The following is a 27,383-nucleotide window of genomic DNA, read 5'->3' as shown; positions in this document are numbered from 1 at the left end:
TGTTATTATCTCTGATTCAGATTTCTCTCTACATGTTGTTTGAAATCATGGCTACCCATACAGAATAGACTCTGGTTCAATCCTTTGCCTTAGCTTGTGTGTGTAAATCAATGACTGGAAAACAGAGCTGCCAACTAAGGGTTTAGCTGCATGTTAAGAATTGGTTAATGGGTTTTCACAGTGGTGTATGTAATCGTGAATGTTGTATGTTGACGTGTGCTAATGGTGGCCTGGTCTGTCCCCTGGGTATTATTATGGGCTGTAGTTAATGGAGGAGGATGAGGCCATTCCTTGTGGTGGCTAGTTCTGTAGGAGAGATGGAGTGGGTTAGGGGTGAAATGGGAGGAGGCAGAGTGTATGCCTGTATGGTTGCTTATTTTACCCCCGAAAAATGCTTAATACAAATCATTTATCTTATTTCAATATATTTTTCTAGATATTTTATCTTAATAAGACGATTAGTGAAATATCTTGAAATAAGACAAATGACTTATATTAAGCCTCTTTTGTTGTTGTTGATTAAAATAAGCAAAATGATCTGCTTTTGAAGTTACATAAATTAGTTTGGTAAGAAAAATATAATTATCACTCAATATAAGATATTTAGTATTGCTTAAATTTCCGTTGTTGCCATGTTGTTCTGTAGCTATGATAGATGGAGTGTGTGGGGGTTAGGGTGGCTAGTTGTTTAGATAGGATAGATAGAGAGAGGGAGAGAGAACAGAACATAACATTGTACAATTGGCAGCAACATGCTGAATTGTGTGTACAACTTACATTTTAATATTCAAATTGGCAATACAAACTAAAATACAATAAACAACAGTTATAGGCAAAAAAAGAATGTTCATCATCAACTGACCAGCAGGCAAACCATGGCTGGGATGGCGCTGCAACAGAAATGCTCAGTCCTGCAGTGGATCAGTTCCAGTTTAGCTGAAGAGCGGGTCTGGTATGACTACTTCTCCAGGTCAACCAGTTCTTCTGGTATCTAATAAATTAAGGTCATCCAAAAACTGCAGTTTGCCTGGGTGCACTGTTGATATATTCAATAACAATCAGCGGGCTGAGCAGAGTTCATTGAGGTACAGTAGGCCACAAGATATACTGACACTGTCCGACAGCACACCATGATACCTCACCACCTGGTGTCTATTCGAGAGGAAGTTGCCTATCCATCTGGCGGGTGATGGGCTAAGCCCAAGCTTGGTATTACATCCTGGTGATGATGAGGTTGTGGCAGACATGGTTGAAGACTTTGGTCGCCAGGGAGCAGATGGAACCATTGTTATCCGGGGACTTGAATAGCTCATTGGTTAGATCCACCAGACAGTGTGGTTGATTGGCTTTGTAGACATCCATACTGTTGGGTGTCGATTTGGGGTAGGATGTCACAGCTCTCAGCTACTTTGCTCACTAGAGAGGTTAGTGGCTTGGTGTTCTGATATTTTCTGTAGACTTCCCAGGGTTGGACCTCTGGAGCAGGGTGTGCTGGTTAAAAGGAGGGCAGCAGTGCTGAGTTGATGGGTGGTCGGGACTGTGCTAATTTTGATAGTGCTTTGTTGATTTCATTTGCTGTTTGTTTTCTGTCACCTGCTCTAAGACCTTCTATGTGGAAGGTTGCCTGACTTCTGAGAGGTTGGTTAAGCCATTGATGTTCTTATGCCACTGGGCAGGATCTTGCATTTTGAGGGCTTGGATCTTATTTCTATATAGTGTCTCTTTCTCAGCTAGTTGTGTAGATAGGAGGGTCAGCTGTTGCTGTTGCTAATGTTTTGCCTGTGCTCCTGGCTCTTTGTGCTCCTGGCTGGAGTAGATATAATGTTGTAAAGAGCAGCCATCGCCCTGGGACATCTTCACCCAGCTAGCACATAATGTTCTGAGAACCATATGTTTTTTAGAGCTTGGTGAGAGCATGGTTGTCCTATGGTTATTTTGCATACCACCGTCCCACAAGTTTCTGGGAATGGTGCAGGATAGTTGCTCAAATTGTTCCAAGAAAGTTAAAGGCCCAGTGCAGGCGTTTTTATATCAATATCAAATCATTCCTGGGTAACAGAGTGTGGTGTCAGCAAAACAACCTCTCACTCAACGTCCACAAAACAATGGAGATGATTGTGGTCTTCAGGAAACAGCAGAGGGAGAACCCCCCTATCAACATCGACGGGACCGCAGTGGAGAAGGTGGAAAGTCCTCGGCGTACACATCACGGACAAACTGAAATGGTCCACCCACACAGACAGTGTGGTGAAGAAGGTGCAACAGCACCTCTTCAACCTCAGGAGGCTGAAGAAATTTGGCTTGTCACCTAAAATCCTCACAAACTCTTACAGATGCACAATTGAGAGCCTCCTGTGGGGCTGCATCACTGCATGGTAGGGTAGCCTAGTGGTTAGAGCGTTGGACTAGTAACCGGAAGGTTGCAAGTTCAAACCCCCGAGCTGACAAGGTACAAATCTGTCGTTCTGCCCCTGAACAGGCAGTTAACCCACTGTTCCTAGGCCGTCATTGTAAATAAGAATTTGTTCTTAACTGACTTGCCTAGTTAAATAAAGGTAAAAAAAAAAATATTAAAGAAAATGGTACGACAACTGCACCGCCCACAACCGCAAGGCTCTCCAGAGGGTTGTGCAGTCTGCACAACGCATCACAAGGGGTAAACTACCTGCCCTCCAGGACCCCTACAGCACCCGATGTCACAGGAAGGTGAAAAAGATCATCAAGGACAATAACCATCCAAGCCACTGCCTGTTCACCCCACTACCATTCAGAAGGCGAGGTCAGTACAGCTGCATCAAATAGACTGAATCAAAGAGACTGAAAAACAGATTATATCTCAAGGCACTCAGACTGTTAAATAGCCATCACTAACACAGAGAGGATGCTGCCTACATACAGACTTGAAATCATTGGCCACTTTAATAAATGGATCACTCGTCACTTTAATAATGCCACTTTAATAATGTTTACATATACTGCATTATTCATCTCATTTAAAAACATTTTTTTACCTTTGTTCAACCAGGAAGGCAAGTTGAGAACAAGTTCTCATTTACAACTGCGACCTGGCCAAGATAAAGCAAAGCAGTTCGACACATACAACAACACAGAGTTACACATAGAGTAAAACAATCATACAGTCAATAATACAGTACAAAAACAAGTCTATATACAATGTGAGCAATTGAGGTGAGATAAGGGAGGTAAAGGCAATAAAAAGGCCATGGTGGCAAAGTAAATACAACATAGCAATTAAAAGCACTGGAATTGTACATTTACAGTAAGTAGGTGAATGTGCAAAGTAGAAATAATGGGGTGCAAGGGAGGAAAATAAATACATAAAGACAGTAGGGAATAAGGTAATTGTTTGGGCTATTTATAGATGGGCTATGTACAGGTGCAGTGATCTGTGAGCTGCTCTGACAGCTGGTGCTTAAAGCTGGTGAGGGAGATAAGTGTACACTACCGTTCAAAAGTTTGGGGTCACTTAGAATTTCCTTGTTTATGAAAGAAAAGCAATTTTTTTTGTCCATTAAAATAACATCAAATTGATCAGAAATACAGTGTAGACATTGTTAATGTTGTAAATGACTATTGTAGCTGGAAACAGCTGATTTTTAATGGAATATCTACATAGGCGTACAGAGGCCCATTATCAGCAACCATCCCTCCTGTCTTTCAATGGCACGTTGTGTTAGCTAATCCAAGTTTATCATTTTAAATGGCTAATTGATCATTAGAAAACCCTTTTGCAATTATGTTAGCACAGCTGAAAACTGTGAATTGAACATCCTTGGTGATCTCTACTGCCTCCGATCTGGCGTACTCACAAAACACAAATGCTTTATTTGTCAATTATGTCTGAGTGTTGGAGGTAGCCCCTGGAAATGGTGCCATCTGGTTTTCTTAATATGAGGAATTTGAAATGAGTTATACTTTTAGTTTTGATACTTAAGTATATTTTAGCAAATACATTTACTTTTGATACTTAAGTATATTTCAAACCAAATAATTTTAGACTTTTACACAAGTAGTATTTTACTGGGTAACTTTCACTTTTACTTAAGTCATGTTCTATTAAGGTATCTTTACTTTGGGTACTTTTTCCAGCACTGGTTGGCAGTGCCCACTAATTGGTCACACCTGAGTGCGTGTTGATGCCGTGCCATAATAAAAAATAAAAAAAATGTTTGTGTCCTACTGTATTTATAGCCTTAGTACCAGTCTCTTTAGCTAACATTAATGAGCTCGAGGAAATTCGATAACCATCACAGCTATACTCCAATCACAATGTTTATGCAAATTAGATTGATAGGAAAACTTAATTCCTTGAATTTGATTGCAAACATTATAGCATTGGGCATTCTGAGGTAATACATTTCATTGCAAACATAAACACAGGGTGTGGGGAGAACAGAGGATCTCCGTTTATTGCATTTTTACCACCAGCCAATGTGATCGTATCACACCAGAGAAGCTCTAACCATTCAATCTTCCCCGCTAGTTCAGTGTGAATGCTGAAGCTTCTTTTATATCCAGCATACAAGAACAACCTTGCTACTTGAATATACAGTTGAAGTCGGAAGTTTGCATACACTTAGGTGTTAAAACTTGTTTTTCAACCACTCCACACATTTCTTGTTAACAAACTATAGTTTTGGCAAGTCGGTTAGGACATCTACTTTGTGCTTGACATAAGTAATTTTAAGCAGACGTTAAAACTTGTTTTTCAACCACTCCACACATTTCTTGTTAACAAACTATAGTTTTGGCAAGTCGGTTAGGACATCTACTTTGTGCTTGACATAAGTAATTTTTCCAACAATTGGTTACAGACAGATTATTTCACTTATAGTTCATTGTATCACAATTCCAGTGTGTCAGAAGTTTACATACACTAAGTTGACTGTGCCTTTAAACAGCTTGGAAAATTCCAGAAAATTCTGTCATGGCTTTAGAAGCTTCTGATAGGCTAATTGACATAATTTGAGTCAATTGGAGGAGTACCTGTGGATGTATTTCAAGACCTACCTTCAAACTCAGTGCCTCTTTGCTTGACATCATGGAAAAATCAAAGAAATCAGCCAAGACCTCAGAAAAAAAATTGTAGACCTCCACAAGTCTGGTTCATCCTTGGGAGCAATTTCCAAATGCCTGAAGGTACCATGTTCATCTGTACAAAAAATAATACGCAAGTATAAACCCAATGGGACCACGCAGCCGTCATATCGCTCAGGAAGGAGACGCGTTCTGTCTCAATCCCAGAACAACAGTAAAGGACCTTGTGAAGATGCTGAAGGAAACAGGTACACAAGTATCTATATCCACAGTAAAATGAGTCCTATATCGATTTAACCTGAAAGTCCGCTCAGCAAGGAAGAAGCCACTGCTCCAAAACCGCAATAAAAAAGCCAGACTACGGTTTACAACTGCACATGGGGACAATGATCGTACTTTTTGGAGAAATGTCCTCTGGTCTGATGAAACAAAAATAGAACTGTTTGGTCATAATGACCATCGTTATGTTTGGAGCCAAATGCTTGCAAGCCGAAGAACACCATCCCAATCGTGAAGCACGGGGTTGGCAGCATCATGTTGTGGGGGTGCTTTGCTGCAGGAGGGACTGGTGCACTTCACAAAATAGATGGCATCATGAGGTAGGAAACTTATGTGGATATATTGAAGCAATATCTCAAGACATCAGTCAAGAAGTTAAAGCTTGGTCGCAAATGGTTCTTCCAAATGGACATTGACCCCAAGAATAATTCCAAAGTTGTGGCAAAATGGCTTAAGGACAAAGAAGTCAAGGTATTGGAGTGGCCATCACATAGCTCTGACCTCAATCCCATAGAACATTTGTGGGCAGAACTGGAAAAGCGTTTAATGCATTTAACAGGTGTACCATGTTATTTGAGCCAATCAGTTGTGTTGTGACAAGGTAGTGTCACGTTGGCATAAATGGTCAGGAGACAGGCGCAGAAATGTGTAATAGGTTTTTTTCTCCCCCAAATTACAGCATTCCGTGTAAAAACACGGGGACGAAGACCAAACAAACACGTATAGAAAACACAGGGTTGAAACCCAAACAAAAGAGTGAGGAGTACCTCTAATAAATACACGGGACGACACCCGAACATACACAAGCGCACAATGATTATTACACGGGACGAGACCCTTAATCATCTACGCAATACAAGTGGCATAAAAGCCAAAGCTCACACGACCAATGGACATTGTAACAATAATCGACAGGATAATGGTGAACAAAGGGCACAATTATACAATACTAATCACTGGGAATAGGGACCAGGTGTGCGTCATGACAGTTCCGGAGGGATCCGTGACATGTAGGGGTGGTGTACAGAAGATAGCCCTATTTGGTAAAAGACCAAGTCCGTATTATGGCAAGAACAGCTCAAATAACCAAAGAGAAAGGACAGTCCATCATTACTTTAAGACATGAAGGTCAGTCAATCCAGAGAATTTCGAGAACTTTCTTCAAGTGCAGTCGCAAAAACCAACCAGCGCTATGATGAAACTGGCTCTCATGAGCTCACGAGGACCGCCACAGGAAAGGACGACCCAGTGTTACCTCTGCTGCAGAGGATAAGTTCATTAGAGTTACCAGCCTCAGAAACTGCAACCAAAATAAATGCTTCACAGAGTTCAAGTAACAGACACATCAACTGTTCAGAGGAGACTGTGTGAATCAGGACTTCCTGGTTGAATTGCTGCAAAAACCTCATCGAAGAAGAAGAGTGGTGCCGCTCTAGCAAGTGGGGGAGGGGCCGTACTGTGAACGAGTGAAACAAGGAGAAGGGAGGAAAGAGACGAGTGACAGCAACCAACCAACCAAGCCGACTCGCGCTATAGTAGACTAATAGCTTCCATAGCTAGGTTATTTATCCTCAAATGTGATAAATAACGGCACGGTAGCCTAGTGGTTAGTGTTGGACTAGTAACCGAAAGGTTGCAAGTTCGAATCCCCGAGCTGACATGGTACAAATCTGTCGTTCTGCCCCTGAACAAGGCAGTTAACCCACCGTTCCTAGGCCGTCATTGAAAATAAGAATCTGTTCTTAACTGACTTGCCTAGTTAAATAAAGGTTAAAAAATAAAAATGAAGTGGTACCTGTCTTGACTGCAGCAAACCGGGAGAAGCTAGCTAAACCAGATAGCTTGGCTAATTGACACTGATGTGGATGAGTTTTCTCATCCTACAGCTACAAATAACAACAACTCCGTTCAGAATATTAGCTAAATAGCAGGCTAGTTGTTGGCTTTTGGTGGTTGTAGCCTATCCTTCTCCTTTAACTTTTAATTCTGTCATATTAATTCCATCTTCCGTTGATTAAATATCCTAACTTTTTCCACACGGAGGCTCTACGACTGTAGCCCTTTGCCACTTGTAATGACTTGTGATTGGCCAACAACAAGCTACATGCGTCACATTCCACTCTCGTGAAGAGCGAGAGCTACAGAATAAATTAGAGCATTTCTCTGCCTCTACTGCAGCAGTTCGGATCTGTACGGGCCCTTCCGGACAAGTCAGTTAAAATTACACATACTCCAGACCCATGACGAGTAACGTGGAGTCAAGCACGTATATCTGTGGTCCTGCTGCTGTGTGTGTGTATATGTGTGTGTGTGTGTGTGTGTGTGTGTGTGCGTGTGCGCGCACTGGTGTGTTGTGTAACAGGACATGAATGTTCCAATGCCTTAGGCAGGGACACTCTTTTCTCTGTAAGCTATGGCTCCCTATAGACACATAATATGCCCTTCACGTTTCCCAGCCTTAATAGCCTCATTCTAACCTTGCCGTTCATAATAGAGTTGAATCCCCAGGTGAAAAACACGAAACCGTATGAATTATAGCCCTATAGACTATAGTAAATGTCAGCAGTGTGATTAACATGTTGATACACTTCTGTAGAATTCAACTGGAAATGAGCCAGTTTTGTAGGTGTGTGTGTGTATCGTAGCTAGCACATAACGTTCTGAGAACCATGTTTCAAAGAGCTTGGTGAGAATTTGGTTGTCCTATGGTTATTTTGCATGCAACTTTCCCAGAATGGTGCAGGATACCCAGCTTTTACTTTTCTTTTTCAGTTTCTCAGGTAGAAATGTCAATATTTTCTACATAATGTTTTCGTCAGGTTTCCTCACGGTTCAATTTAAAGTCATGCTCTCAGAACATTCAGAGAACGTTAAGAAACAACATTCTTCTGTGGGAATTTCAGTACTTCAGAAGAATGTTTTCTGCAGGTTTCCTCATAGTTCTATTTAATGTCATGTTCTCAGAACATTAAGAGAACTTTCCATAAAAACCACAAGAACATTAGTAGCGTTCAAGGAACTTTCTAACAATGTTATTTAAAACCATATGCACTGAGTGTACAAAATAGTGAGCTGCACCCCCTTTTGCCCTCAGAACAGCCTCAATTATTCAGGGCATGGACTCTACAAGGTGTCGAAAGCGTTCGACAGGGATGCTGGCCCATGTTGACTCCAATGCTTGTGTCCAGTTGGATGGATGTCCTTTGGGTGGTGGACCATTCTTGATACATACGGGAAACTGTTGAGTGTGAAGATCACAGCAGTGTTGCAGTTCTTAACAAACTCAAACCGGTGTGCCTGGTACCTACTACCATATCACGTTCAAATGCACTTAAATCCTTTGTCTTGCCCATTCACCCTCTGAATGGCACAAAAGGCTTAAAACAGATTCTTTAAACTGTCTTTTCCCCTTCAGTTTTTCCCCTTAGACTGTCTACTCCCCTTCAGTGCTCAGTTTGCACCGGGGCCTCCGACTCCTCTTTCTATTCTGGTTAGAGGCAGTTTGCACTGTTCTGTGAAGGAAGTAGTACACCGCGTTGTACGAGATCTTGTTTCTTGGCAATTTCTTGCAAGGAATAGCCTTCAATTCTCAGAACAGAAATAGACTGATGCGTTTCAGAAGAAAGTCTTTGTTTCTGGCCATTTTGAGCCTGTAATCGAACCCCAAAATGCTGATACTCCAGATACTCAACTAGTCTAAAGAAGGACAATTGTTTTGCTTGTTTAATCAGGACAATAGTTTTCAGCTGTGCTAACATAATTGCAAAAGGGTTTTCTAATGATCAATTAGCCTTTCAAAATGATAAACTTGGATTAGCTAACACAACGTGCCATTGGAACACAGGAGGGATGGTTGCTGATAATGGGCCTCTGTGTGCCTATGTAGATATCCCATAAAACATCTGCCGTTTCCAGCTACAATAGTCATTTACAACATTAACAATGTCTACACTGTATTTCTGATCAATTTGATCTTATTTTAATGGACAAAAAAATGCTTTTCTTTCAAAAACAAGGACATTTCTAAGTGACCCCAAACTTTTGAAAGGTAGTGTACATTCCCACAACTTCCAAGGAACCAAATGTGCTAGCTGGGGTCTATGTGTGTGCATGTGTGTGTGCAGTCACACTGCGTGTGTGTTTCTAATCCCTAGTCTCTTTCTCCCTTCCCAGGTAATGACCTGTTCCTGGTGGCAGTCCATGAGCTGGGCCACGCCCTGGGTCTGGAACACTCCAATGACCCCACAGCCATCATGGCTCCATTCTACCAGTACATGGACACAGAGAACTTCAAACTTCCTCACGACGACCTTCAGGGCATCCAGAAAATCTATGGTACTGTACCAACAGGTAACTGCCAAATTATAGGAAACACCAAAATAAAGTGTCTTAATAGGGAGTTGGGCCAACCACCACGAGCCACCAGAACAGCTTCAATGCACCTTGGCACAGATTCTACAAGTGTCTGAAACTCTACTGGAGGAATGTGACACGATTCTTCCACAACAAATTCCACAATTCAGTGTTTTGTTGATGGTGGTGGAAAACGTAACGTTATGACTATAACTACTGTTCCCTGAATGAGGGCAACAAGGTACACCATATTATGGGGAGTCACACTCTTGCGACTTCGGTTGAAGGATCTACAATCACGTCTTCCACAGGTGATAAGCATGCGGCTCGGATTCACTCCTTCAATTTAATACCACTCTTAACCGAGCCCAGGAATGGATGGTGCGTTTCCCTCCTTCAGGGAACAATAGTTATAGTCATAACGTTACATTCCCTTTCAGTCAGTCAACTTCGGTACAACATACAATGGGGAACTATAATCACACCCCAAGCCAACCCCAACGGATAGTAAATGAAACGGCCCATGGCAAACCACCCAGACCTGATCTCACCAGATGCGGCAGTCTGGGTATTGCACACACAACGTGCTGGCTAGTAACTTGCCCCTATCCCAGCCATAAGTACTCTGTGTACTATACTGGGAGCAGTGACATCCAAGCAATAAAACCTCACAAAAGTGTGTGGTGATGCCCAACTCACCGCAGCACAAATATCGCCTATAGTCAACTCTTTAAACAACGCCCAAGATGCCACCAGACTCCTGGTGGAGTGGACATGTACACCGCTAGGTGACCCTTGCCCCATACTGCTATATGCCAGGAAGAAAGCCTCCACAATCCAATGGGAGAAACGCTGCATAGAGAGCGCCCTGCCGCGAGCTGGATTAGCAAAACAGATTAAAAGTTGATCACATAACCAGATGTCCTGGGTACGTTTAACGTATGTGCGTAAAGCCCGCACGGGGCACAGGGCATGTAACCTCTGTTTCTCTTCAGACGCAAAAAAAGAGGACACAAAAAGGGAACTAGTTCAAAAGCTAAGTACCTGTAGGACATAGCCATGACTTTCGGAGCGAAGGCCGCATTTGGATGCAATGTCACCTTAGAGCTGAATACAGGAAGGGTGTACGGATAACGCGTGGAGGTCCCCAACATGTTTAGCCGAGGCCAAAGGGAGGTTTTGTAGGAGAGGATCTTCAGATCCACCGACTCCAGAGGCTCAGTGCCTCCAAAACCAGTGCCAATTTCCAACTCCCAATTCCTATCAATTCTGGGATTATGTCCTCCATTCTTTTGGTTATTATTGATGCATACCTTTTATGATCCATGTTAAGAATTGCGATATGTCTATAGGAACTGCATTCCTTCTTATCCTTACCCGCTTTTTGGAATTACAGATGTGATGGCTTCTCTCCATGGTGGTAGATCTCCCTCTCGTAGATTCCAGTTCAAAGAGGCCCGAAGTAGAGGTGTTAGTTGTTCTCTGAAGGCTTTGAACCAGTCATGCCATGATGATGTGGCCTGGAGATCTTTTTGCTTTTAGATTAAATATTGCATTATTCATTTCTTCAGTAGTTATTTCTGAAGTAAGTTTATCATTTTGCTCTGTTCCAACTGAAGGGAGATCAAGTGAGTTAAAAAAAAACGCTCTGTTGTCTGTGCCTTCTCTGGTTGCTTGCACAGATTTGTATAGTATGATTCAAACGCATTCTGTATTTCATCCAATTTGCATGTAATCTGTTTTGTTTTGCGGTCTTCATTTTTAGAAAATTGTATTCTGTGCTTATTGTTTTCTGAGTCCCCATGCTAGTCATTTGAGTCTGCTTCGTTATATCGTTCTTTCAGGAACCTAAGCTTTTTTCTCTACTTCTTCAATATAAATCTGGTCAATTTCCTGTCTTACCTTTTGAATCTCACGTAATATAAAAGGGTCTTTGAAATGACTATGAGATCGTTCTAAGCTTCCTAATGTTTCCTGTAATTTCAGCAGTTTCTGTGCATTTATCTTTTTCTTGAGAGATGATGTGGCTAGGATCTTCCCTCTATTAACCAGCTTAGTGTATCCCACAATGTAGCAGGGGATACTTCCCCGTTATCATTATTCTCCAGATAGATGTTCAATTCTGTCTTTATTGATTCCTTGAATGCTGGATCATTCAGCATGCTTGTATTAAGCCTCCATAGAGTATTTCTTGGTTTGCTATCAAGATGTAGAGTTAGGTCAACTCCATTATGATCTAATAAGTCGTTCTGCCTAACCTTACAATCCTTAAGCCTGTGTCTATCTGCACTGTACATGAAAAAGTAGTCTAACCTGGAGTATTCAGTGTGGCGGGCTGAGTAAAAAGTGCATCCCCTATATGACCTCTGGAAGTCGCGCCAAACATCAAACAGTCCTAAATCCTGTAAAATCCTATTGATCTTTTTAGCAACCGAGCTCATTTTCCTATTTTGATTTGTGCTGTCCAATTGTGAGATTAAAATCATGTTAAAATCCCCTCCACTGATACGCGTGCCAGAGGTTTCTGTGGCAGTTAAATCAAACACATTCCTAAAGAACACCATGTCATTCCCCGGTGGAGCGTAAACATTAAATGATGTAACTTCCTTGTGATCCAGTTTATGTTTAACAAAGATACATCTACCCTCCTTTCCTTTTATTTCTGATATGAGCTCAAAATTGCAACGCCCCTTCTACCCATTTTATAAGGAGAGAAAATGGTATTCCTATATCCCATAATCTTGAGTTCTCGTGATCAGGATGGGGATAAGTGAGTTTCCTGACAGAATAATATGTCAACTCTCTCCCTTTGCTATTACCTCACTTCTCTTGACGGCACTCCCCAATCTGTTTACATTGAGATGTATGACCTTAAATTCCCCATGATGCATCGATATAAACCAAAAAACCTGTGCACCATAACAGCCTGCTTAGCATCAACCTAAAAAGACAGAAAAAACAAGAACAGTAAAAAAGTTAATTTCAAGTGGGATGCGCCTGACCGCTGGAGGGGCCCCTCACTCAAATGTCAAAATGCGTGATGCAAACAAAACCTTTTTGTGACTTTCATTAATCTGATGACTGTTATTTATTTAATCCACTAACTATGTTTAATTGTTACCCGATTAAATTAATAATGTAACAATTTACTCATTAGGAATTTGGGGCACCACGGAAGAAGTTGTTTAACTTCTCTAGGATAGGGGGCAGCATTTGGAATTTTGGATGAAAAGCATGCCCAAATTCAACTGCCTGCTACTCATCCCGAGAAGATAAGATATGCATATTATTAGTAGATTTGGATAGAAAACACTCTGAAGTTTCTAAAACGGTTTGAATCATATCTGTGAGTATAACAGAACTTATGTACCAGGCGAAACCCCGAGGACAAGCCATTCAGAATTTAAAAAAAATTGAGGTCACCCTCTTTTCAATCGATTTTCATTGGGAATCCAGATTTCTAAGGGACTTGCTTGCAGTTCCTACCGCTTCCACTGGATATCACCAGTCTTTAGAAATTGGTTGTGGTTATTCCCTTGTGTAATGAAGAAGTACTGCCATCTTGAACACGGGTCACTTCATGTGTACTGTTTGATAGAGGCGCATGACCAGAAAGCATGCTTCAGTTTTGTTTTCTTCCTGTATTGAACACAGATCATCCCGTCTTCGATTTTATCGATTATTTACTTTAAAAAATACCTAAAGTTGTATTACAAAAGTAGTTTGAAATGTTTTGGCAAAGTTTACAGGTAACTTTTGAGATATTTTGTAGTCACGTTGCGCAAGTTGGAACCGGTGTTTTTCTGGATCAAACGCACCAAATAAACTGACATTTTGGATATATATGGACGGAATTAATCGAACAAAAGGACCATTTGTGATGTTTATGGGACATATTGGAGTGCCAACAGAAGAAGCTTGTCAAATGTAAGGCATGATTCATATTTTTATTTCTGCGTTTTGTGTCGCGCCTGCAGGGTTGAAATGTTTTTTCTCTTTTGTTTATGGAGGGGCTATCCTCAGATAATAGCATTTTCTTTTTTTTTTGCTTTCGCTAGTCAGTTTTACTCGCCGGAGGTTAAGTATGCTAGCCAATGTTAGCCAGGAGGCTTTTTAGCATAAGATAGTGTCGTGTCTCTATTATCCTTCATGTGATGACAGGCTATTTTCAAATCGATTACCTAACGTTTAATTTTTGAATAAATTAATCAGGCAATAACTAACTCATTAGGAAGAGGATGGCACCACGGAAGCATTCGTTTATATGGAGCGGCTATCTCCCAAATCCACTCTTAAAGATCTGAAGATCTTTTATATCAATAGCAGTCCATCATTAATTATTCTTTACCTTCTATTAGTCTCATCGGAACGTCTTACAAAATTCTGCACGAAACCTAGCATAAATTATGAATCAGCGTTATACAAATTGGCTTAATTATGTATATACTAACTAATCATATCCCATAAATACATAACAAACAAACAGTAGATATTATACATTGGGTTGCTACATGATACAAAGAAAAGACTCCCTAGCTGTCAAAGCCGATATGATGGCTTGGTAGACAAAAGAAAAGGGGTGTGGACCGATAAAGAGCGGAAAACTCAGAGGATTACAACACTCATAGAAATTACTAATACTTTACATGAATGACCACTCATTCAAAAAGAAATTGCAATGAATTACGCCCGTATGTCATTGTCTTCTCTGTTGGAATCTGGTCTGTCTGCTGGAGAGTTCATCAGAGTCTCTCTGGTTGCGTTTCCCCCAAAGATTAGAGTATTTTGATGTTGTTAGACGGATACTTCAGAATACCATTCGGAGATGTTGCCATAGAATAGGTGTTTCGGCAGTTGTCTGTATTCTTGTCCTAGGTTTACGTAATTTCTAGCTGAAGACTAGTAATTTGTGTCGTCTAAAATTTCTCACTTATTCTGTAGAGATTGATAGTCTCAGAGTTTAACTCCAGCCGTGTAGCCAATGCTCCACGTAGTATAGTATTGTAGAGTTGTAGTTTAATCCACTTCACACACCAGCGTCACCTGGCATGTTTTGGTCTTAGAAATTCAACCATTTGCAACCTTAGTTTACACCGGGGTTTACGTGGTCTGGTGTGAATTTCATCAGGAGTGGGTTTTATACGTTTCAGACAGCTGGGAAATGTACACGTTAAGAGATACCGTTCAGTGGAAAAGGGCCGTGACGTCTAATGTGATGTCTGGGCTCACGGGAGTGTGGCCACGGACTAGTCATCATAACTCTCCCTTTAGTGTCCATGGACCATTCCCACATTCTCAAAAGTAGAAATGGTTTAATTCTCCCATTTTGGGGATTTAGGAGTTTGGCAAAGTGAAGTCCTTTGTCCTCTCTCTGTACTCTCTCCCTCTCTTTCTGCATGACCAGGGGGAGAGAGCCTCTGCCAAGAATTTATGACCTGAGATAACAAAACTTGGGTTTAGGAGAGAGAGTGAGGAACAAGGGGGGGGGGGGGGATCCACACCCAGAAAGGGCCACGTCATGACACTAGGCTAGCCTCTTTGACCGCTGCACGGTATGTTTAGAATAACCAAGCGACTTAATGATACATATACTAAACAAGAGAGCTACTCCAGAAACTCCATCATGAGTAGGCAGCAATAGCTAGTAATACCTAGCTCGCCTTAGTGAGTTAGCCAACCTGGCTAGCACGCTATGCAGCACTTGTTTAGCTAGCCCGGTCTCGAAAGACCACATAGGAACGGATCACTGGGGTGGGACCGGACCCTTCATCAACAAGTCTGGGAAGAGAGGCAAGCAGTGCTTGCCCGAGGCAGCCTGTGAGGTACCCACCGAACCAGGATGCCCCTTCTCTTCGAGTAGCCTCCCGTAACCGATGACAGAGTGCACAGGAGCCGAGTTGGGCACAGGCAGCCCAGGCAGTCCACCAAATCTCCGCTTCCAGCATTCGGGAAAGGAAAGTCACCATCAGTAATTCCAAGCTTCCTCAAGAATGCTACACGTCTTTCCAGGGAGTCTGTACACAGTACGTGGCAATGCGTACCCAAACTGGTTTGATTGAGGGCCGCCTAAGCATGCTCCAAACCCGAGACAAACTATACATAGATTGTGAGTATCTTTCAGAGAAATGCTATAACCTCATGACTGGGGGCATGATCTCGACACCAAACCAAACACACACTTAGGCATCGTCGTCTCAGTCGTTTTGTTGGCCATCTTACTCATTGCACCAGCAAATTGAAGAATAACTAATAACTTTGTTTGTGATTAGAAAACTTATGATAACTAGTACAGAGTACAGGTGGTGAGCCCACTCTATCTCAGTTTAGTTAGCGCAACGTAAGACAGTCTCCTTTTCCAATTGTTTGTGTTAGTAGCGTGAATCGTTCCTGTTTTTACATTTTTGTCAATTAGCAGACTCTCTTATCCAGAGCAACTTACAGTAGTGAGAGCATACATTTTCATGCTGGTCCCCCGTGGGAATCATACCATGCTCTACCAACTGAGCCACACGGGACCACATGAGGTGAAGAGTGGAATAATTGAAAGAATCCGAGCCTCACACTGGGCTTCTAGTGAGGCGTGGATTTAATTTGCCTTGTCAGGCGTGATTGTAGATCCTTCAACTAGAGTGCGACTACCCATAGTAGGTTGTACTGAAGTTGACTGACTGAAAGGGAACGCTCCAGAATCTCCCACCAGTGTTCAATTGGGTTGTGATCTTATAACTGACACACACACACACACCCTTTAAACTTTAAATTTTTATACATGACCCTAAGCATGATGGGATGTTAATTGCTTAATTAACTCAGGAACCACTCCTGTGTGGAGCACCTGCTTTCAATACACTTTGTATCCTTCATTTACTCAAGTGTTTCCTTTATTTGGGTATTTACCTGTATCTATTGTACTGCATTTAATTTCCTACATAATATTATATTATAGTAATGCCCTCAATCTGTTTAGTACACTAAATCTACGCAAAGTAGTATAGTAATAGTATTGTGTATATAATTTAAAAAACATTTGTTTTATTGTTTTCATTTAAGGAATACATGTTCAATGATAATGTTCAATGACAATATGTATATTTTTTATGCCCTTAGCTAGTTAGTTGGTTTGGCTAATGTTTCCCATTCATCTCCAGGTCCACCAGACAGGGCTCTCCAGCCCACCAGGGCCCCGCCCACGGCCCCTCCCCCACGCTTCCACTCCCCCTCGGAACCCCGCAAGCACGACCGCCAGGTACGGCCCCACCGCCCTCCTCAAGGCGCCAAACCCTCTAACCCCTACGCCACGCCCAACATCTGCGACGGAGGCTTCAACACCCTGGCCATCCTCAGACAGGAGCTGTTCGTATTCAAGGTAGGTCGGCATACTGTGTAATGTACACTTGTCTACCATATAAAATCTACAAAGTGTTAAAAGGTAATAGATTTTTCCTTCCGGTTCCGGTGGCATGCATTGCAACATGTGGCTTTTCGCTGCTTTCTTTTGTAAATTACTATAAATTGATGGACTTATTTCCTCAAACCTGTCAATAATTAACACCATATTAAGGTGTGGAACATTCATTGTGTGACAAGGAATAACTAGTAGGTCTATTGCGCTCCAGCAGCTAGAATTTGTCTGTCCACAATTCGACTGTGGGAATATGGCGTCTCTCAATATCAGATTGTTCGTGAGGGGGGGAACGACAAATGAGTGATTTTTCCTGTGGCTCCTGCTTTTTGTTTTACAGCCATGGGCTGGGGGGGTACAATGGCAACGCTAGCTATTCTCTCATGGAATGTGAGAGGCCTAAACTCACCAATCAAACATTCCAGCTGTCTTGATATTCTAGCAAGAAACCATATTGATATAGCAATGTCCCAAGGAGAACACCTGTTCCAAAAGGACACACACAGAATAGAGAACTACTTGTACAAACTGGCTGCTTTTTCACCAGCCCCAAACAAAACTAAAGGTGCACGCACACAAGCGAAAAATAATATTTAAATATCCTTAAATCATACTCCATTAACATATTTTAAGTATATGTATTTAAGTATATTTAAAATGATCTAAATTGGAACAATTTTAAATACATTTAATGTCAATTTATTTGTATTTTATAACCATTTAAGTATATTAAATACATGTTTTTAGTATATTAGATACTAATGTGTATTCTAATATACTTTAAATACACCTTAAGTATATTTATATGTATTTCTCAAAAGTGGAATATTTTTCTTCTGTATATTTGTATTATTCTTTTCACTCTGTCATTTACATCATTATTGTGGAGTCACTGCAACGTTGTTGATCTATCCTCCGCTTTCTCCCATCACAGCCATTGAACTCTGTAATTGTTTTACAATCAATCACCAATGGCCTCATGGTAACATCACTTAGCAGTTTCACTCCTGTCCTGCAGCTCAGTTCAGAAGAACGACTTACCTTTGCTATGTCTGGGTGGTTTAATTCATAATCCACAGCATAATTATTAACTTGAACATGCTTAAATAGATATTCGATGTCTGATTTTTGTATTGTTACCGATCTATCAATCATTGCCCTTTTTATGAGACTTTTGAAAGGCTCCCTCGTCTTTGTAGTTGAATCTGAGCTTGATATTCAATACTTGACTGAGGGACCTTACATATGTTGTGTGGGGGACAGAGGAAGGGTTGGTCACAAAAAAAAAATATGTCGACCCCTGTTACTTCACACAGATCCATGAAACATATTCTGTGATTTGTTAAGCCAAATTCTACTCCTGAACTAATTTAGGCTTGCCTAAACAAAGGGGCTGAATACTTATGCAATGGCTATATTTGAGTGATCTAATTTGTAATATATATTTTTTTACTTTGATATTACAGAGTATTTTGAGTTCATTGTTGACAACAAATGACAATGAAATCAATTTTAATCCCACTTTTTAACACAATCAAATTTGAATACTAGAGGTAAGAATACTTTTGCAAGGCACTGTATACTTACTTATAGTGCACTTGATCACTCACAAGAGTTTTATGAAAAAAATAAAGAATTATGCTGCAACTTATGAGAAACAACTCCTGTATTTTGAATGAATATACTAAATTGCAACTCAAGCGATTGAAATTGAAGTACAGTTTTAATGTGTTTAAGTTTAATGATAGTAAGCATATTTTTATTTTACCCTTATTTAACTAGGCAGGTCGGTTAAGAACAAATTCTTATTTTCAATGACGGCCTAGGAACAGTGGATAAACTGCCTTGTTCAGGGGCAGAATGACAGATTTGTTCCTTGTCAGCTAGGGGATTTGATCTTGCAACCTTTTAGGTTACTAGTCCAACGCTCTAACCACTAGGCTACGCTGCCGCCCCAATATAGTATACTTAAAGACTGAAAAACGATTAATTTAAAGTGTACTCTTAATAAGTGTATTGAAGGTTGATGATAGCATATTTATAGTATACTACAAGACTGAAAAACAATGAATATAATATATTATAGTCTACTTAATATATACTAGAAAAATACATCTCGAATTTGAAGTATATTATTTGATTGTTTTGTATATTTCAGTATACTTGTAATATATTAAAATATACATTTTTTTTGCTTGGGTAATCATTGCGACACATAAGAAATAAAAAAGTACCATCTTGGGTAAAGGCAAAGACCAAGAAGGCAGAATCACTTTCCTTAAATGTATCCATAATGGAAAGAAAATTGCCTTTATTAATGTGTATGCTCCAAATTCATATAATCCTATGTTTTTTGATTCTCTGAGCAGCATATTGTTAGAATTAAGTGAATTCCAACTGGTTATTGGGACAAACATGAATGCCATTTTGGACATGCGGGACAAAACTAATGAGACCAACTCCAATCCAAAGGCAGTCAAGGCTCTCCAACATATACTCTCTGATTACAACCTTATTGATGCCTGACTAGCTCATAACCCTAAAGCAAAGAAGTACACTATCTATTAAAACAGGCACAAAACATTATCCCATATTGATTTCGTGCCATTATCTACTCCTCTATTTTCTTTAATCATGAAAATAAAAATTCGGCATATTAGCATATCTGATCACCATGCTTATTATTGCCAGATACAAATGCCAGAACCTCCTAAAAGAACCACATGTTTTAATGATTCCTTACTACAAAATCATACTTTCTGTGAACAATTTCAAACTGAATTAAAATAATTGATAATGATTGACAAAAATTAAGTCGATGATCATCCGATTTTATGGGATGTCATTGAAGGTTTTATTAAAAACAATGCAACTGCATTTGCATCTGGGCTGAATGAATCACAATTAATGAAGATATCAGAATTGGAAAAGTTGTTAACGACGTTAGAGCGGTTTCAACAAACACTTTTATCAGACTAGGTAGCGACTACTCTTTTCAAAGTCAAGACAGATCTAAATCTATACGACAGAGAGCAGAATTTGACATCCATCAAGTTAGACTCAACCTTTACTTCCGTGGTAATCGATCCAGTCGTCTACTGTCTAACAGGCTTTGTAGTAATGATCGAGTATATTGCAACTATAGAATCTGAATCAGGTGAATTGCTAATTACTTCCCGTTTCTATAAAATAATTGTACACCTCTGATTGTACATCCACACAAAGCCAGATTGAATCATTTTTAAAAGCCATAAGAACTCGTCTTTTTTCAACTGAAGAAGCCAGCTTCCAGGGAGCCCACATCTCCCTTCATGACCTCAAATGGACATTGGATAACATGAATAAAGACAAATCACCTGGTTGTGATGGTGTTCCTCCTGAGGTCTATAATTTATTGGGGAACCAATTAGGTCCACTGCTACTTGAAATGATTAACAAAGCCGTTCACAAAGGTTTGTTTTGAAGGGATGTAAATACAGCGCTAATTTTGCTTTTATTTTCAAAAAGGTAAGGACTCCACCCACTCCACCCTTCTATCTTTGATAAACACAGATATTAAATTATTTTCCAAAAATGAAAAATTTCTTTAAATTTAAAATTCGGTGAACTGTCTTGTGCAAGTTTTAAATTGACACAATACCTGTTAGCCATGCTAACTAGCGTTTTGGAATTTGAGAGTAAATAAAACCTACTAATATTGATAAAAGTCACCTTGTCCGAAAGGTTATCAAAACGTCACGCCGGGTAAGCCTACACGAAACACAGCCCTTATTGTAAGTGCTTCTAACATTTCCTATGGGGAAAATGAATGGTGGGGAAATTATTGGAACCATGTCTGTTTGACCGCTAGATTTTATGGTTATTATTACATTTCCACTGTTGACCATGTCCCCTGACTTTGGATGGAGAGATGTTAAAAGATATGTTTACATGTGGAGGTTACGCTACCACAGAGAAGGAGGTGAAGATCATGTGTTTTTGTCTGCACCGTGTGTAGGACCAGTGGTTCTGGAGGGTGAGGGACAACTCGGTGGTCCCTGGCTACCCCATGCAGATCAACTACTTCTGGAAAGGCCTGCCTGCCAAGATCGACGCCGTCTATGAAAACAGCGAAGGGAAGTTTGTCTTCTTCAAAGGTGAGAGAAAGAGAGGAATGAGAGATAGAGAGGAAAAAAGAAGAGAGAGAGAGAGAGAGATGGAGGAGATGAAAGGGAGCTTACTTTACTCTTGTATCAGCAGAAGGTAGCATTACGTTTGAAGGGTAGTTTGAGGAGAGCAATTGAGGGAAAAAGACAGAGCAAAGCAGTTTGTGGTCTTCACAATGTTATATTGATAAGTACAAGAGAATGCCAATGCAATTAGTAGAAATATGATCTAAATAGCATCAATTTTGTACTGTATGATAACGGGTGAGAGTTCAGCCCCTCCTCCATCCATGCATCCCTCCATCAGGCAGATTAACATGACATCTGTCACCCAGCAGGATCACAGAGAGCATCATGCTTTATTTATTCCCTCGTGGAGGAGCTACTTACTGGACTGGACTCCCAACACTTTAGTAGCCCGTCATTGTCCTGCGTTCACAATAAAACAACACTTTAGTAGCATCTTATTGTACTGCATTCACAATAAAAATAAACACGTCAGTAGCCCCTTATTGTACTGCATTCACAATAACACAACATTACAGTGGCCCCTTATTGTCCTGCGTTCACAATAAAACAACACTTCAGTAGCCCCTTCTTGTCCTGCGTTCACAATAAAACAACACTTCAGTAGCCCCTTATTGTCCTGCGTTCACAATAAAACAACACTTCAGTAGCCCCTTATTGTACTGCGTTCACAATAAAACAACACTTCAGTAGCCCCTTATTGTACTGCATTCACAATAACACAACACTTCAGTAGCCCCTTATTGTACTGCATTCACAATAAAACAACACTTCAGTAGCCCCTTATTGTACTGCATTCACAATAACACAACACTTCAGTAGCCCCTTATTGTACTGCGTTCACAATAAAACAACACTTCAGTAGCCCCTTATTGTACTGCGTTCACAATAAAACAACACTTCAGTAGCCCCTTATTGTACTGCGTTCACAATAAAACAACATTTTAGTAGCCCCTTATTGTACTGCGTTCACAATAAAACATTTTAGTAGCCCCTTATTGTACTCATTATAATTACACTCGTTTTCAAAAGCTCTTAAATAAACTCACAACACTATAGTAGCTCTTTACTTCTTCCTGAACTATGCAAATAAGTCACTGGTGTAATGCAGTGTGTCCCCCCCCCCTTCATGTCTATGTGGCTGTTTATAGAATCGATGATGCCAGGGCATGTAGCCTGTAGCTTTGCTTTAGCTAATGGACTGGATAAATGTTTATTACTAGGCCTATTTGGTCGTCCTTTTCTCATGTTAATCCTAACATTTCACGAAGCTATGCACAGTGTCTGCTGGCTGGCGGCAATAATGTAATTACTTGTTCGGTAATTAAAGTAGGAGATTCAAACATTGCAGATTGTAAAATTTAATTGTAAAATTAATTTTCGATGCAGCAGCACACTAATCAGCTCCCAATTGATTTTTTAAAAAATATACAACGGTCCTGTGTAGCCTACCTGAACCTCCATGACATGAGCTCTCACGCTTTCTCCCAGCTTGGATAGAAAGTTGTTGTGCGTAAAACCAATCTATTAAATGCCACATTTATTGACTGTCCAGTATCCAGACGACCTGTCCCCAGAGCTTCCTATACAGTCCCTCTCTTTCCGTAACGTGTTGAGGCCAGCAAATAAGAAGAATGAGAGGTTTATTTAAAGATGTTACAGAACTACTGTATTTAAAGCACCACTCCCTTCTGCCCAGTTTCCTTGATGTTGCTACGGCAATCAAGCTTCTTCTTTTTTTTTAACCACCCCTGTAACTGTCGCTTCTGCGGAGAGATCGTTTTCTGAACAAAAACTCTCTCGGTCTGATAAGCTCCACTCATTGCACTAGCGGCGTCGTAGCCTGGACCATGGCCTTTGCTCACTGATATCCCGTTTCTTTCAATCAGTTTCTTTTTTTCAAGGCATGAGGCACTTCTTCAGACACATTCCTGAAGCCCAAGAAACAAACACGTCGCTTCCTAGTACGTATTAATATGAAAAAAGGTTTATAAATTACTTTTTGGAGGGTTTCTGTAAAAATGATTAAATAAGTAAATAAAATAGACATCGAGGACATGCGGATGGGCCTCCAGAGGTGTGGGCCTTCCGCCTTCCGGGGGCTGCGGGGGTGTCCGGTACGCCAGTGTAATAAGCCTTCGTTATTGGAATCAATTAAAAGTCACAATAGCGCCAATACTGCTCACAGTGTTACATAGCAATCGTGTTTGGACCCAGGCTCTGTTTGTGATTACTGGATAATTATGGATAATTATAATTATGACCACTGATCCATTTGTGTCTATTTTTTCTTTTTAGGGAACCGCTTCTGGGTGGTCAAGGACACTACTCTGCAGCCCACCTACCCTCAGGATATCTCTCTGTTTGGGAGCGGAATGCCCACCCAGAGTATAGAGACCGCCGTGTGGTGGGAGGACGTGGCCAAGACATACTTCTTCAAGGGAGACAGGTCTGTTTTACCTTTTCTTTTCTCCATGACACCACATTGGTTTGATTCATAGTGACAATAGATTGTAGCTGATGATAGAATTGACTGGCAGGCATTGATGACAATGGGGCCTGCATGTTATGGAGGCTTTGAGACCGTCTGTGCGTTACACTAGATTTGTTAGATTATGAATTAGGTTATACCTTATATTGTATTAGTTTTTATCAATGACAATGATACAGGCTAAATTATATAGAATTGACTGATATTGGCACGAATGTTTTTATTATTTTATTTTTTTTACCTTTATTTAACTAGGCAAGTCAGTTAAGAACAAATTCTTATTTTCAATGACGGCCTAGGAACAGTGGGTTAACTGCCTGTTCAGGGGCAGAACGACAGATTTGTACCTTGTCAGTTCGGGGATTTGAACTTACAACCTTTCGGTTACTAGGACACCCCCGGACACCCCCGGGGGGTCGAACCACTAGGCTACCCTGCCGCCCCATGTTGAGGGACTTTAAGGAGACCATCTATGTATGTGGACTATAAGAGAATAAGATGCTATACTTAGTACATGGTGTTTACCAATATGACTCAGATATTTTGTGAAGCTGTCATGATAGATGAAATCATATGAAGGTGCTGACCCGGGTGCGAGAGCAGATCAAATTAGTTGTCATGGCGCTGTCATCATGCCGCAGCACCCTGTTCACTAGGAAGTTTTGTTTTTAAGACCACGACATCATCCCTCTGTGTATGACAGCGTAACGTTATCCTGAGCCTTAAAAGTTGTGTGTGCGTGTAGAAGATCATGAGATTATAATGCTTGTGTGTGAGTGTGTGAGTGAGTGTGCAGGGAAATGCAAACTTGTAGTGTATTTGGGTTTTCAAAAAAGCTTCTAAAGTTTGGAATTTCCACTTTGAAATGTCCGACTTAAGCAAAAAAAATTGATCAACCCCTATAAAAACATCATTAATTATAATCCACATAATAATTCTAATTAACTATTGCTCCAGGATGATTTCCCTCCTTTAGCAAACTGGCTCAAATGAAGATCCTACATCTGCATTTCTGGATATTGACTGCACTGTTTCCTTCCTACCCGGCTTTAGATACTGGAGGTACAACGAAGACATGAGGAACATGGACCCTGGTTACCCCAAACCCATCACGGTTTGGAAGGGCATCCCTGACTCCCCTCAGGGGGCGTTTGTGGACAAGGCCAACGGTAGGCCATCCCATTCCTCCCTCTATATCATCCTCTATCTCTGCATCGCATCTCTTTTTAATGACTCAAATTGGCCTCTTTGCTCTATATAGCCTATTTATGCCTTGCTTCTCAGTACAGGACATTTTTGATTGTGTTCTAAAACTAGAAAATGTACATTTTAGGATAAACTTTTTTGGCACAAGTCATTTTATTAACTTGTATGAATGTTTAAATATTGAGTTTTTTCCTCCTGTGAACAGGATTCACCTACTTCTACAAGGGGAAGGAGTACTGGAAGTTCAACAACCAGCGGTTGCGTGTGGAGCCGGGCTACCCCCGCTCCATCCTGAGGGACTTCATGGGCTGCGACGGCCCGCCGGCCGACCCCGACTGGGACTGGAGCCCCCCGGAAGTGGAGGAGCGCCACTCCGACAGCAGCAACGGTGACGTGGACGTCGTCATCAAGCTGGACAGCACAGGGGGCACAGAGAATGCCGTGGCTATCGCCATCCCCTGCGTCCTGGCGCTGTGCATGATGGTCCTGCTCTACACCGTGTTCCAGTTCAGGAGGAAGAGCACGCAGAGACACATACTGTACTGCAAGCGCTCCATGCAGGAGTGGGTCTGAGCTAAACCTGAGAGGGGACTGGAACTGTAGGGGAGGTGTATGTAACTTCCACTAGGGACTGTGGGAAGAGCTATCAAACTCCTATTGCTCTCTAGTTGTTAAACTAACTCCCTCTGTGGATGGACAGTATATGCAGTACAGTAGAGGAGTCCTCCTAACATGTTCCAAACTGTGCTTTGCCCTCTTTGTGACATGCAAGGGGGAGCGAAGCTAGACGTCTTCATTCAAGACTATGATGGACTGTGGCTGCCAATTCCAACGAAGATGTGTCTGATTTAACTCTTGACTATCATTGGGTGCACTCAGTAGTTATTGGAGAAAAAGGAAAGCTGTGTGGGACCCATGTCTTTCTCTGTCTCTGCACGCCCCTAACAAGCCCTTACATACCTACAGTACAGTGGACCATTTAGTAATAGGCTACTACTTTTTATTTTCATGTCCTAGTAAAGTTCAAGTTGCCCAGACTCTGTGCTTTTGGATTTAATTATCTTTAAAATATTAGTACTTGTGAGGTGGACTGTCTGATACCCAAACCAAATATGACCTTTGACCTATCTTCCCTTCCTAGTGCGGATTACGGCTCCGAGAGTCTTTGTTGGGATGTTTAATTCTAATCTATGGATCTAACATCATCATTACATGACATCACGCTTACGTTTTCTTTAGCCATGTCTTTTCCATATCTGCCCATGGCCATCCGTCTGGTCTGGTGTGCTCTCTGTCTGTCTGTGGTCTACGGGAAGCAGCAGCAGCTAGGAACAGAGCTGAGAACCGAATAAGACTGTTGTGGCAGTCTGTCTCTAACACAGGGGGCCAAAACCATCTCTGCAATATTTTGGAGACTGCCTTAATCATAGCTTACTTTTGTTATGTTTCTTTGTGTGTGTGTGTGTGTGTGTTTGCGTGACTCTGTCTGTGTGTGTGTGTGTGTGTGCGTTAACATATCTACTGTATGTAGGCTCCACAAATCTGTATGACGATAGTGGTAGTGGGGTTTACTGTGTCCATTTCTTAACATATTTTAACATGTTGTTCTTCTGACTGGCAGTGACAGCAGTTGGTTTTTCATGTATTCTTTTACATGGTGTGATAAAAAAAAAAAAGTGAACGTAAAAGTGGCAAAATCCTGGCTGTGATCTGAAGGCATATACAGTAGGTACAGTCAATGTGAATAAAATATACAGTAGGTCCCAAGAAACATGTTACAGTATATTGTCTCTGAATTGCCCATGGTTGCCCTCCATGATATTAAAATCAATGTGGTTGTGTGATGTCACGTTCCTCTCGACGTGTGTGAGATGACTCAGTATGTGAGATTCCCGGTGAACGTGAAGAAACATATTTTTACATTTTTAGGGATTTGAGTGGTCCACATTTGTGGTACTTCTTTTTTTGTTTTTACTTTAAAATATTTGATAGAATCAGGATAATGAACTCCATATCAACAGCTATATCAATACCATACAGTGCCTTGTGAAAGTCTACACACCCTTGTAAAAGTTTAAGATTTCGTGTTAAAAAGAGATTCAATTGGGATTTTTTTGTGTACACAATCTACTCCACAGCGAAATAACATGGCAAAGAAATAAACTTTTTGGCCTCAATGAAAAAAAGAAGGTTCGGGGCAAAACCAACACAACACATCACAGAGTGAAAAAGTGTTTTTCCAAGTATTGTGGAGGCAATATCATGTTTTGGGTGTGCATGTCATCGGCAAGAACTGGGGAGTTGGTCCAGATCCCAAAAATATGAAAGGAACAAAGCCAATGTAAAAATGTTGAGGAAAACCTGCCTCAGTCCTCTGAAGACCTAACACTGCAATATAATTGTATTTTTCAGTGGGACAAAT

At 40.9% G+C, this 27,383-nt stretch overlaps 1 protein-coding gene across 4 annotated transcripts in view; it reads left to right on the top strand.

Moving 5' to 3' along the window:
• The window catches only part of LOC110508549 (matrix metalloproteinase-16), a 41,322-nt gene extending 14,512 nt beyond the window's left edge, over positions 1–26,810 (top strand). For 2 of the 4 annotated variants that reach the window (XM_021589133.3, XM_021589131.3), the window contains 6 exons: positions 9,511–9,672; positions 16,839–17,056; positions 21,090–21,228; positions 23,563–23,713; positions 24,809–24,924; positions 25,167–26,810. In XM_021589133.3, coding sequence (XP_021444808.1) covers positions 9,511–9,672; positions 16,839–17,056; positions 21,090–21,228; positions 23,563–23,713; positions 24,809–24,924; positions 25,167–25,534 — 1,154 coding nt within the window. In that variant the 3' untranslated portion in view covers positions 25,535–26,810. Of the gene's footprint in view, positions 1–9,510; positions 9,688–16,838; positions 17,057–21,089; positions 21,229–23,562; positions 23,714–24,808; positions 24,925–25,166 lie in introns of all 4 variants that reach the window. The other 2 variants (XM_021589132.3, XM_021589130.3) reach the window with 1 other exon arrangement.
• Positions 26,811–27,383: the final 573 nt, after the last annotated feature.

The sequence above is a fragment of the Oncorhynchus mykiss genome, chromosome 28, assembly GCF_057628025.1.
Source record: "Oncorhynchus mykiss isolate SJ-2025 chromosome 28, ASM5762802v1, whole genome shotgun sequence".
Taxonomy (NCBI): domain Eukaryota; kingdom Metazoa; phylum Chordata; class Actinopteri; order Salmoniformes; family Salmonidae; genus Oncorhynchus; species Oncorhynchus mykiss.
The sequence above is the reverse complement of the archived record's forward strand: the minus strand, read 5'-3'. Positions and strand labels throughout refer to the sequence as shown.